General features: G+C 43.3%; 1 protein-coding gene across 5 annotated transcripts in view; it reads left to right on the top strand.

Moving 5' to 3' along the window:
• ZFAND4 (zinc finger AN1-type containing 4) overlaps positions 1-12,982 on the top strand; it is a 61,470-nt gene that overhangs the window by 5,305 nt on the left and 43,183 nt on the right. For 4 of the 5 annotated variants that reach the window (XR_011165092.1, XM_069071316.1, XM_069071315.1 and 1 more), the window contains exon 2: positions 6,659-6,959. The exons of the other annotated variant lie outside the window; for it this stretch is intronic. Coding sequence is in view for 3 of the 4 variants with exons in the window: in XM_069071316.1 (XP_068927417.1) it covers positions 6,776-6,959 (184 nt within the window). In the remaining variant the exon portion in view is untranslated. The remainder of the gene's footprint in view (positions 1-6,658; positions 6,960-12,982) is intronic. 5 annotated transcript variants of the gene reach the window in all.

Here is a 12,982-nt window from a genome sequence, read left to right as displayed (position 1 = left end):
AAAGGATGTTCTACAATACAAGTTTACTGAAAGAGCCAAACAAGTAATACAAACTGTTCCGAAAGAATTTAGTGGCAAGAGAGTACATTCTTGGCTAATACGATCAGGGAGGGTTTCAAAGACTAGTGAGACTTGTTGGTTAGGTGGAATTCATACAAGCAGTGAAGAAACCGAAGGGCCTTTCAGACAGCGAATGGCTTAGGATGGGGTTCAGCCCCACTTTGTGGTTTGGAACATTGAATGTTTTTTTTTACATAAAGTATTAGTGGTATCGAAGCTCCTAGGCCTGTCTGAAAACCCATTTTACCCAGTAGTACTGTAGACCCCAGCCATCATTTATAACCTGTAACTTTCCATGGGAAAGTGTGTTTTCAGTTTGGGAAATGTTTTCTACCCCCTGGGGCTGGGGGTCATCGGGTGCTGTAGTGGCCATCAGCTACTTGAGCCTCACAGGAACTCTGCCCTTCTGGATCATTTTGCTGATTTTACCATAATAAAATGTTCAAATTTAAGCTTATGAGGTTGGGGGATACAAAGTTCTCAAGTATTCAAGCTCCATTTGTAAACAGTTTGATGATTCGGGGTTCTAGTCAGCTTTGGGATTATGTAGGCCCATAACTTCTCCCTTGCCTTTCCTTATTTTATGTCTTATTTAACGGTTACAGCCATGTCTGCCTCAAGGGAGTATGATCAGTCCCTCTAGATTTGCTAGGAAAAATAATCTGGAGACCAAGACAATTGAGGTAATCATTAGCTTATTGCTACTACACGCTACCCAGGGCTAGGGAAGGTCTGCCTGCTACACCTGTCATTCCTGACCTCCAGTAGAAGCTCCCGTTAAACATTCTTTCCATAACCCTCTCAGAGCCCATGATGATGTAGGGAATTGGAGCCGAGTTGTTGCCATGCATCAAAGATAGCTCAGAATACTTGGGTGTCAGGTCACCAGGTAGTCATCAAGGGGGAAGCTGGCAGCTTCATTCGAGCCTTCTTTCTTAAGAAGTTTGGTTTTTTTTTTTTTAAGTTTAAGTTAAGGTAAAGAAAGTTTTTCACTTTCTTTGTGCAGTTTTTAATTGCTGAGTCATGCATTATTGTCTGGATAGGAGGGAGCTGGTTGTATTTCCTTCATGAGTCTAACCAGAGCCTTTTCACTGAATTTTCTATCCAACCCTCCCCCCGCCCCCTCCCCCAAACCTTCCCAACAAATACTGCTGTCAGAAGACACAAAGGATAAACAACAAACTGGAACCAGTAAGTTGCTTCAGCATGGCATCTGCTTGGTGCTACACAGCCTGCAGAATGCCGATACCCCTTGGGAAGGCCTGTTTTTTCTCAGCTTGCATCACTGCTCCCTCCCATAGTGCTTTGTGATTTCCCCCTTTTACTCACCACTTTCTGCATCTTCCTTCTGAACTTTCGTCTCTGGGGCTGCACGTGGGCTGCATGCCCAGGCCCTTTTGCTTTTCTTTAATTGCTCTGCCTCTTTTTCTTCTTGACCCTCCTTCTGCTCTTCTACCCTCTGCTCATCTGGCCTTTGTTTTCACCACCAGCAAGTCAACGTCACCAGCCTTGCTTTAGGTGCCCTTGGTGTGCAGGACACCTAATCTGGGGGTGGGGTGGGTTACGGAGAAGAGTGAGAAATGGGCCCTGCCCACATAGAGCTTCAGGCCATCTAAAGCAGAGGAAATATTTGCGTAATTAACTGGAATACTTAGTAGAGCACACTAAATGTGCAAGGGAGGTACCGAATGCTATGAGGGCCAGGAAGAGAGATCACTTCTGGCCAGGGACCCCCAGAAGGCTTTGTGAAAGGCTTTGGAGTTTTCACCTGGAAAGCTAGACTGGTTTACAACAGGCAGAGATGGGAGGGGAGGGAATTGGAGAAGGATTAATCTGAGCAAAAATGTGGGAACAGTAATGTGTAGGATGTTAACAGAGAGGCAGCAAGTAATATTGCAAAAATATAAAAAAGAAGCAAGGTATGCTTCTTACTGAAATACTTGCTTAGGAAAGACAGAAAATGTAAGCTTAATGGCCCTGAGCTTTCTATTGAATCCATCCCAGGTGAATGTTTAGGAATAGGGAGAAGCAAGTTTTGTAGTAATAGTGGCAGAACATCTCTGAAAAGCCCATTATTTTGCTTCTTTAAAGGGGCATCTCCTCTTCCCCTCATCCAGTTTGGCTGACCAGACATCTGGGTTGTGTGTCCTTTAACAGCACAAAAAAAGACCAAGCTATACCCAAAATCAAAATGAAATTAAAAGAAACTAGACCCCGCAAAACTATGCAGGCTCACATGATAATTCCCAGACCAGAATCTAGCAGGGCACAATCCACAAAGTGTTCCTATTTTCCTTGCTACATTATGGTCCTTAATAATACTTCTATCATGGTGCTGTGTCTACTGAACTAATTAGCATATTCTGAAAAGAAGCAAATATTATACTTCTGTTTTTAGAATGACATGTGAAAATTTGAGTCATTGGGTACAGTCATCTGAAGAGGACACGTTTGGCAGAGTTAAAAGATCCCAAGTTCCCAAGATTACTGAAATACCAAAGAAACAGCACACATCCATGGTAGAAATAACCCTAGTGATAGCTGTAGAGCAAGGATTCTTAGGTTGGGCCCAGAAACTTTTTTTTTTTATATTTTGAAAACTGTAGGCTCATATAATTTTTAAAGCAATCCTGTGTGTTTTATTGCATGCATTTTAAAGTACAGTGATATTCCTGGAAGGAGTCCATGGGCTTTTTACCAGATTGCCAAAGAGATGGGATCCATGATACAAAAAAAAGGTTGAGAATCCTTGTGAAGGACCCTGGCACAGATTTAAACTTAATATGAGTCTCACTAACAATAATTCAGTTTGTCTGGATTATAGAGCATAAAGTGAATGAAAGTGAAGGTGCTAGAGCAGAGTGGGGCCACGGTGCAGGGCCTGCAGCAGTGGGATTGGGCTAAGTTTTGAGCCTAAGGACTGACATTAGCAGAACTGTTCCTTCAGAAGATTGATGTGGCAGTACTGTAAAGGGGATGGAACTGGGCAGAACTGAAGACAGACCAGTGAAGAGGTTGAGAATTAATGGACTCTTGGAAGAGCTTTGAGCTGGGCCCATCTCCGCAGTCAGAAACCTTCAGTAGCTCCCAATTGTCCTTTTTGTTGTTGTCCCTTTTTTCAGTCATGTCCCACTCTATATGACACTATTTGGGGTTTTCTTGGCAAAGATACTGGAATGGTTTGTTGTTTCCTTTTCCAGCTCATTTTAGAGATGAGGAACTGAGACAGGGTTAAGTGACTTGCCCAGGATCACCCAGCTAGTATCTGAGCCCCTATTTATTTGTCCCCTAAGAATTTAGCCTAGCTCTAAGTTAAGCTTGCCTTCAGTCTGGCTCTAATCCATCGTTTCACCTTCTCCTTAGTCTCCTTTACTTATTGTACATCTCATCCAAACTGGACTGCTTTTTTATTTTGTCTTCCTCTTCACAGAATGTCCCCCAGGCCTAGAACCCTTCCTGCTATGTTTGCCTATTGAAACCCTTCATTTCCTCATGGGATCTAGGTTCCCTGTTGTGAGCATCACCCTACCCCCTCTCCTCCCAATGTTTCCTTTGTCCTCATTGAGACCTTATTCAACCTCAGTGTCATTCTGCCCATCTTCCATACTGCTGCTTCTGTGGCCCTTATGCCTCCAGCCTCCAAAGCAGACCAGCAGAGGCCATACCTGGGAGGAGCTAAGCCACTCAAGCTAGGCTTCCTGGGACCATAAATCCTCATCTCCACCCCATCCATTCCCAGCTTGCACAGGCAACCTCCTCCCTTTTCTCTGAAAACCATGATAAATCACCGCTACCATTTTCCCTTGAAAGAGTGCATTAATCAGCTCCTTTCTTCTACTCACAGTCTTGGTGATTTCTCAGATCATAACTTTATCTCCTACTACCCTCTAATATATTGTGTCTCCCATTAGATTGTAAGCTTCTTGGGGGCAGGGACTGTCTCATTTTTTATTTATATCTTTAGTGCTTGGCACTTTGTAAGTACTTGCATTCATTAAAAACAGCTAGGTGTTGCAGTACTGAGTACTGAGTCTGGAGTCAGGAAGACCTGAGTTCAAATCCAGCCTGAGAGATTTCTTAGCTCTGTGACCCTGGGTAAGTTATTTAACTGCTAGCTGCCCCAATTTCCTTAGTTGTAAAAAGAGGATGGTGTCATAGCTCCCACCTCCCAAGGTTGTTGTGAGAATTAAAGGAGATAACATTTGTAGAGTGCTTAGCACAGTGTAGTAGTAGGCAATTACTAAATATTTGTTTCCTTCTAGTCCTTCCTTCAGTGTGTACAAGTATTAGACTTTAGGCTCCTTGAGGGTAGACAGTTTTGTTTTAAATTTTTGTTTCGCCAATGTCTACCAATGGTGCCTTGGATATCATACACTTTCAGTAAATTGCTTCTAATTGGGTTGAATTGAGAGTGAACTAGGATTTTGACAGTAGGAAGAGAAAGGAAGGAGATGTATAGTCAAAGACTTAGCTACCAGTGAGAGTTGGCAAGAGAGGGTTAGCAGTCAAAAAAATCACTAAATACCTAAGTTGGCCATCGGATTCACCATGTAATTAAAAACCGTCTTTAGCACATCCAAGAAAGGGTCACCTGGCCTTCGTTTGAAGGCCTGTCAAGGGGCCCATCACCTCTTGAGGTTCTTCCTACTTTGGAGCACGCTGTTGCTTTTCAGCATCGCCCATTGTGCTTGGGACCTCTCCTTTGGAGCATTTCCTCACATCCGGCCTTATTTTCTTCTTTGAACCTTCTCTTGGTGCACCTAGTTCTGCCCTCGGAGGCCAGACAGAATAAATCTAATCCTCCTGCACATCAGCCCTGCAAATATTTGAAGACAGGGGCGGCCAGGTAGCACAGCGAGTAAGAGCACCGGCTCCAATGTCAGGATGACCTGGAGATGGAATCCTGGGCTCAGACACTTAGCACCTACCCAGAAACACCTGGCCGTGTAACCTTGAGCAAGTTACTTAACCCCGATTGCTTTAAAAAAAAATATTTGAAGACAGCTGTCATGTTCTCCATCACACCTTCTCTTATCCAGATTAAGTGTGCCCCATGTCTTTGTGCTCTGCTCCTCTTCCCCATCTTTCCCAAGATGTGCTGTCTAGAACAGAACACCCAGTGGCAGAGGCAGACTGGAGACAGTGGTGCTGGCACTCACAGGATCCAGAAAGCCAGAGGAGGAGCGTTAACTTGGAACATGCTTTTAGTAAGATGGCCAAAGCTATGGTATGGGACCATGTACAAAGTCCTCCCCTTGAGGCTGCTGCCTCTGCTCTCAGATACTCTCAGTCCCTGCTTTTCTGTGTTCTTAGCCGTGTACTCAGACCTCTTGGTTCTTGACCTGCATAAGTACTTGCTCCTTTATTATTTCATTGATTAAGGCCCCTTCATCGTGGCTGCTCTAGTATTTGGGCTGTTGCTCTTCTCCCACTGGACCCATTTCATTGGTGAGTTCATCCATTCCTCGATTTTTTTCTGCTACTTAGAGATTACAGATCTCTTTGGTGTCCTTCTTTTTCTGTGGCAGATTATGGACTGTGGTCATTGTATCTAGAATTGAACATCCTGCCAAAAAGTCAAGCTCAAAGCAGTATGGTAACAATAGGTCTTCCCCTTCCCAGTTCTCGAGGAAAGAGACTTGAGGGTTTTAGAGCTGGAACATGAGCAGTCCTTCAGTTTTACAGATGTAGAAACAGACTCAGCAAGGTTGCACAGGTCCTGATGGCAGAACTGGGATTCAGATCCAGCACTCTCCCCACTCTAGATCCTTCTCCCCTCTTCCATATTGCTTAAATTTTATAGAATTCAGCTGAAGAAGTGTTTAGTCTACCTGTTTTTTGCAGGTGCTGACATTACAAAAACAAAAATGAAAGCTTCCCAACCCTCAGAGATTCTCCAGGAATCATTGAATCAGGATCAAAAGACTTAGAGCTAGAAGAGACCTCAGGTCCAATCTCATCCTGCTCTTTCATTTTACAGATAAGGAAACTGCAGCTGTGAAGAAACTTGCAAAGGTCCCAGACCTTTCATATCAAGTCATAACTTGATTCCTGTCTTTTGACCTTAAAACCCAGTGTTCTCTCCCTCGAATCGAGCTAGTTCCAGTGTCCCTCTGTGCCCCCCAAATCCTGATCTTGGCTGGCCAGATTTTGAGAACCTTACTGGCTTCCTTAAACTCCGAGGGCGCCACCCCCCCAGTTTTGGATAAAGACACTGCCTGATTGGTGAATGCTTGTCTTGGAGATGACTTGAGTGCATAAAGAACCTATGGCCCCAGTGACCCTCCCTCTCCTGCTGCTGCTGTGGCAGCCACTCCCCTTCTGGCTTCCTAGGGCTCTCGCCTGTTCTGTGAGCCTTTCTCTAATTCTTTCTCTGCCTCCTGGCCACAGTTTCCAGAGGAACCTTGGCTCCTATTCTTGTATGGTTCTGGAAACAAGCCTGCTCATCATTTCTGCAGGAAGGTACATTCTGAATGTAAAGTGGTCCAGCCAGTGGGTTTGGGGATGTCTTAAAAAGTGAGTAAGCCACAGGCTCAGGAATGCTGAAAGGAGGGACTTGGCTTGAGATAGGACTGATGCCATTATTCTTATGTTTTAGGTGCAGAACTCAAAACATGACCAACAAGATACATAGCCAGTGTTCAGAGCTAATTTGGCTAGAACTGGAATACAATTGTCTACAGCATATCCACAAGGAATCGGCAAATTCAATCTAATGGCTAACAAGAAAGAACCTCCGTTCTTTAATGAAGATAACGTGGGACCATTTTACTACAAACTTCCTTTCTACGAGACTATGGAGCTCTTCATTGAGACACTGACCGGGACATGCTTTGAGTTGAGGGTTTCACCTTTTGAAACTGTCATCTCTGTAAAAGCTAAAATTCAAAGATTAGAAGGTAGTTGTATTCTTAATTCTTATTACTAAGAGTGATGGAAATTCATTTCATGCTATCAGTGTAGGTTAATGCTTTTGAAGTAGAGTGATGTAGTTAGATGGGGTAGAGGAACATTCCAGAGGGGAGACTCCTTCCACCAACGAAGGTCAGCAGACTTTCTGTAACTTAGAGGAGCAGACTTACCTGGGACCCTGAGAGGTTACATGCCTTGCCTAGGGTCTCAAGAGATGCTACTTGAACCCAGGTGTTCTTTGCTCCAAGGCCATTGTGTCTGCTTTTTCACTCTGCCTTTCATCTGTGAAATTATCCCATAATAAAAAACTTATTTCCTCATCTTATTACCCCATAATAAATACCTTGTTTCTTTTTTTAATGTAATGCTTTGACACCCAGTTTAGTTGTTGGGTCATTTTTAATGCAGATAGTCTTAGAATTGAGCCAAGAAAAAGTTGTGGCTTTCCAAAACGTTTTGTCAAAATTCTATTGCCCTTTACAACTGCTGATTTTTACATTTTATGTGCTTGGGCCAGTCATTAGGCCTGACAACCCCCACCCCCCATTTCTAGCTTTTGTATATGCGTTTTAAGGTTATGAAACATTTCTCTAGACTCTGCATGCTGCTGAAAAGGACACAAGAATGCATGTTTGTCTCATCAGAGTAAGTGGAATCAGCTTCATCAGTGGCCTCCTTGCTCCCTCTTTCAGGTGTTTGCAACTAGTTCTGGCTTCAGAGTGGAGGGGTATTAGAGTTTCCCTCCAGCTCTGGCAGAGTTCAGGGGCTAACAGAGAAGGGACTTAGGTCACTATCTCACGAGAACTCTTTAACACCTGAGCAGAGAGAGGTGGAGGAAATCTGGGCTCCCTCTAGGCTAATAGAATCAGGACTTGCTAGTTGCAACATGAGAAACTTTTTGTTTGTTTAACTATCAAGATCTAATGGCATAATTCTATAATAATCCCATTTTGCTTTTCAGTTCCTGTAACAAACTTAATGATCTAGGTACTTGATCTTCACTCAGTCTTCTCAGGAGAGAGTATTTTTTTTAGACATTTTTGTTGAATAAGCACTTAAAACTCACAGCTGGGTTTAGAGGATTCAGAATTAGAAGGGATTTCCTTCAAGATTCAGCTGATATTGGGGCAGGTAGGTGGCACAGTGCATAGAGCACCAGCTCTGGAGTCAGGAGGACCTGAGTTCAGATCTGGCCTTAGACACTTACTAGTTGTGTGACTGGGCAAGTCACCTAATCCTGATTAACTTCAAAAAAGATTCCACTTACATCTCACTTTCTGCTTTTCCTTTTCCTTTCCCTCCACTTTATCCTGTATACCTATCTGATGTGTGCATAGTTATATGCTTGTTGTCTCTCCCATTTCCTCCCCCATTTACTAGTGAGTCCCTTGAGGGCAGGGACCTCGTGTTTGCCTTGCTTTGTATTCCCAATGATTGCCAGAGTATCTGGCACAAAACAAGCCATTTGTACCACTTATCTCCACTTCCTCTCCTGCTCTTATTAGCCCTCTGTCTGAGACTTTGCTCTCAGATTTACCATTGATCTCTTAATTGCCTCTTCTGAGTCTTCATCTGTCTTGTCCAACAAAGCACCTGGATCCCCTCTGCTCTCTGGTTTTCATTCCGGCCACCCCTTGTCAGTGTCCTTTTCTAGATCTTCATTCGTGTGACACCCACTCAGCATGGGGGTGCCCCTCAAGCTGCCCTGTACTCTCTTTACTCTCTGCAGTCTCATCTGGTGATCCCATCAGCACCCAGGTTTTCACTATCTATGCATGTAGTTCCCAGAGATACTGAGCCAGCCCCCTGACTTGCCAAGTGCCAGTATCCCTTCACTTGCTGCCTTTCAGAATCTGGAAGTTTATGTTCCTTAGACAGCTTGAGCTCAGCACGTTCAGAGTGGATAAAACTCATTGTCTTTCCCTCCAAACCCACCCTTTTCTGACCTCTTTATTATTGCTGAGGACGCTTCCATCCTCTCCATCTCCCAGGTTTGCAGTATCAAGAGTCATCCTCAACTCCACACTCTACACACATAATAATAGCTTGCATTTATATAGTGTTTTAATGTTTGTAAAGCACTTTGCAAATATCTCATCTCATCCTCACAGCTACCCTGGGAGGTAAGTATTGTTATTTCCCCATTTTACAGATGAAGAAACTGAAGCTGACAGACATTTAAATGCTTGTTATATCTCCCTTTGCACTAGCTCTCTTAAACGTCTCTTCATTTACACAAATAATTCAGGCCTCTCCTTTTCTTGCTTAGACTTGCTCTGGGGCCATCTCCAGCTGTCCGTCAGTACTCAACTACACCTGGTCTCATATCTGCAAAGTCCCCTGGAGTTACATAGATAACTGATCGATATCTGGCCTCTGGACCAGATGACACCAAAGGAGAAAGTGAGGCTGGTGACTTTGCCTAGCCCTCTATCACAAGTCCAATTCACTAGCAAGTCGTGGCATCACCTCCCTGATGTCAAGGTCTAATTCAAGAACGAAGGACAAACCACAACCACAAGACTATTGCTACCGGCTTCTGATTCCTTTTCCTGCCTCACGTCTCTTCCTAATCCATTCATTAGTAAATGATTGTTTCCTTCCTTCCTTCTTTACATTTATCCGTCGTCTGTCCCTCATCACATGCTAAAGTGATATTCCTGAAGCACGGGTCTAACCATGGCACAGTAAACTCTGGTTCCCTCTTGTCTCTGGGATCAACCATGAAGACTTCCTTCCACCACTTAAATCTCGTAGTCACCTGGCCGCTTCCTGCCTTTTCAGTCTCCATGGGTTTTACCCGTCTCGACCTCTGTGGTCTATTCCTCACCCACAGACATCATTGCCCCTCTCCCAGCCTTTGCATTGCTGCCCCATATTGCTTAGAATGCTCTCCCTTCTTACTTGTGCCTCTTAGTTTTCCTAACTTTTCCTTCGTGCTCACCTCTGATCCCACTTTCTTCAGAGACAGGTGGCACAGTGGATAGAGCACTTGCCCTGGAGTCAAGAAGACCTGAGTTCAAATCCCGCCTCAGTTATTTGTGAGCTGTGTGACTCTGGGCCAGTCACTTAATCTCCATTTGCCTCAGTTTTCTTAACTATAAAATGATAATAAAAAAATAACATGCCCCTCCCCCCAGGAGGGTTGTGAGGCTCATACAAAATAATATTCATAAAGTGTTTGGCACATGGTAAGCACTATGTAAATGTCATTATTATTATTAAATGAGATAGAATCTTTTCGAAGCTCTGAGCTTAAATGCTTGTTTCCTTCTTTTTCCAGTGCTCCAGCTGCTGTTGCCTTCCACTCTGGAGATTATCTTCCATCTTCTCTCTGTGTATCTTGTGCATAACCTAGTTATTTTCATGTTTGTTACCTCTAATAGAATGTGAACGCCTTGAGGACAGGAGCTGTTTGCCTTTCTTTGTATTCCCAGTACTTAGCACAGTACCTTGTACACTGTGAACACTTAATAAATCCTTGTTGACTTACTAACTATACTTGTCCCTCATAACAATGGAAACAGACCAGTTTACAAGATAAATTCCATGTAAACAAAGTTCGGCCTGCAATAGTCAGACAGTTATCCTTGTAACTCCAGGGGACTTTGAAAATATGAGTACACAGAAACTCCACACTACAAACTTTGAAAACAACTAGCAGATCAATTAATTGAACTCTACTGCATTGTATAGGCAGTATATTTAATGGCCTGCCATCTCCAGTTCACTTTGTCTATGGGCTACCCCATTCCCTGTTCATGGTGGCCTTGTGCCTCCTAGATACACACTCATTCCTTCCATTTCTCAACCCACTCCCAACCCCACAGACCCGGCATGGTCATGGACTGTAGGAATTATGTCGGGGCCGTCTGTAGTGTTGGTATGATGAGGAAAATGCAATGATACATGCAGAAGGAGAAAGGTTAGTGCTTACTTCACATGATTCATGCCTCTGAATTGGTGAAGGACTTCTCTTGCCTCATAATTTCTGGGGCTGTTAATGAGGACAGCAGTGGCATGAACAATTGTCTGGCAAGGAAGGCTTTGGGTGTCACTTGGTAGTAGGAGACTCTTCAACATATAACCAGGCTTAGTATTCACATGAACCTGTGTGTGGCAAGTTACATTCTTAGGTTTTGTGTAGCCCAACCGTTCCCTGTCTTGGATCCTAAAACTTTGGCCATGCTTCTCATCAGCTCTCCTCTTGGATCTTCTAATACCTCGTTTTGACCCTCATTCCATCCCAGATTTCACTGCCCTCAGTCTGGTCCTTTCTAGCTAATCTGGTCAACCAATTTTTGGTATTCATATTTTGCCTTCTGTCCCTGAACTAATGTCTGCATGAGATACTGAATTTCCATCCTGCTTCCCAGACGGAAAAGAGTTCAGATTGAACCCCAGACCCTGATTTCCTGCGGTGATTTTTTATCTGGCCTTGATGAGTTTGGAATAGGTGACCTTGAAGGCCCCTTCTTGCTCTATCATCCCATGAATTATATTGCTACTGAACCCCTTTATAATTAATGTAGCACATTATATCTTTATTTACTTAAATCCAGTTTTATAGCTATGGAAGCTATTATGAATCCCCAGCTAAAATTCTTATTTTTAGAATATCAGATGACTTGACAATTTTTATAACTTATCTAGATTAAGTACCAAGGCTTAGTTTTGATTTTTATGTATGGTTGATTTAGTGTGTGCACCTCAGCTTCTCTGGGTTCATTATATACAGCTGTAAGTGGGGAATTCACTTCTACTTAAGATTTTGGGGGAGCTTGATGAGAGTATTCTCTTTTCTGTCGCCTTCATGGGTGAATAGATTTTAAATGGCCTATGATGGGAAAGGCCACTGGTGTGTTGTAGGGCCGTGGACTCCAAAGTGGGGCACAGACAGAAAATGGTGGAACCTGAGTGACTGTTTTTTATTTAAAAATAACAAAATCAACCCCTCCTAACAGCGAGTATGGTCTCTTATTGGTCCATGCACTCAATTCCTATGTGATATAGTTGTGGGTTACATATAATATGAAAGGTTACCTGACAGAAGACTAGGAAGGAGTTCCCCAGGGCAGGGTACCCTCCTTTATTCACTTTTAACTTTTTATAATGTGTTGTAATTTTATCTGTTCCTGATTAAATAGATTCTGTCATCTAGTTTCAGCTAAACTAAGCCTAGTAAGATGGATAAGAGTAGCTTACAGCCACCTTGCTGTTCCTCACACTAGACTCTCCATCTAACGGCTCCAGGCATTCTCTCTGACTGTTTGCCATGTCTGGAATATGTCCTGTCCTGTTCCCTAACCCATCCTCCTCCCCTATCTATGCCTTCTGGCTTCTTTCAAGCCCCAGCTGCAATCTCACCATCTATGGGCAGCTTTTCTGATCCCTCTTAATTCAAGTCCCTTCCATGTTGACTGTTTCCAGTTTTATCATGTTAGTGGCTTGTTTGTATAGCATCGTTAATGTGTTGTTTCCCCCATTAAACTTTGAGTTCCTTTGGGGGCCTTTCTTTGTATTCCCAGAACTCAGCACAGTAGCTGGTACATAATAGATGCTTAATGAATGTTTAACAATTAAGTATACTAGTAATGCCAACATAGGCAACCAACCAAAACAGAGCTGATACTCTATACCTAGTGCAATTATGATCTAATTAGAGCTGATGAAACAAAACTATCTAGAACATTGTTTGAAATACATGTTTACATCTACCGTGTTTCCCCAATAATAAGACACTGTCTTATTATTTTTTTGGACAGAAAAACACCAGAGGGCTTATTTTCAGGGGAGGGCTTATTTTAATGAACATTGACAGCAATTTTAATAAACAGGTAAATGTGAACAAAAAAATGTACCAGCAAGCAAATCACTGGGGAAGAACAGGATGACACGCTCACTGCTGCAGCTCTGATTGGATGCAGCTCGGAGCGCGGCTTGCGTTTCACGGGGGGGGAAGAGAGGGGACAGTGCATACAGAGGGTACTGTAATGTAGCGTGTAGCGCA

The sequence above is a fragment of the Petaurus breviceps genome, unplaced genomic scaffold (genome assembly GCF_028583685.1).
Source record: "Petaurus breviceps papuanus isolate PSGF00001 unplaced genomic scaffold, PetGlider_PUasm1.0 90825, whole genome shotgun sequence".
Taxonomy (NCBI): Eukaryota; Metazoa; Chordata; class Mammalia; order Diprotodontia; family Petauridae; genus Petaurus; species Petaurus breviceps.
The sequence above is the reverse complement of the archived record's forward strand: the minus strand, read 5'-3'. Positions and strand labels throughout refer to the sequence as shown.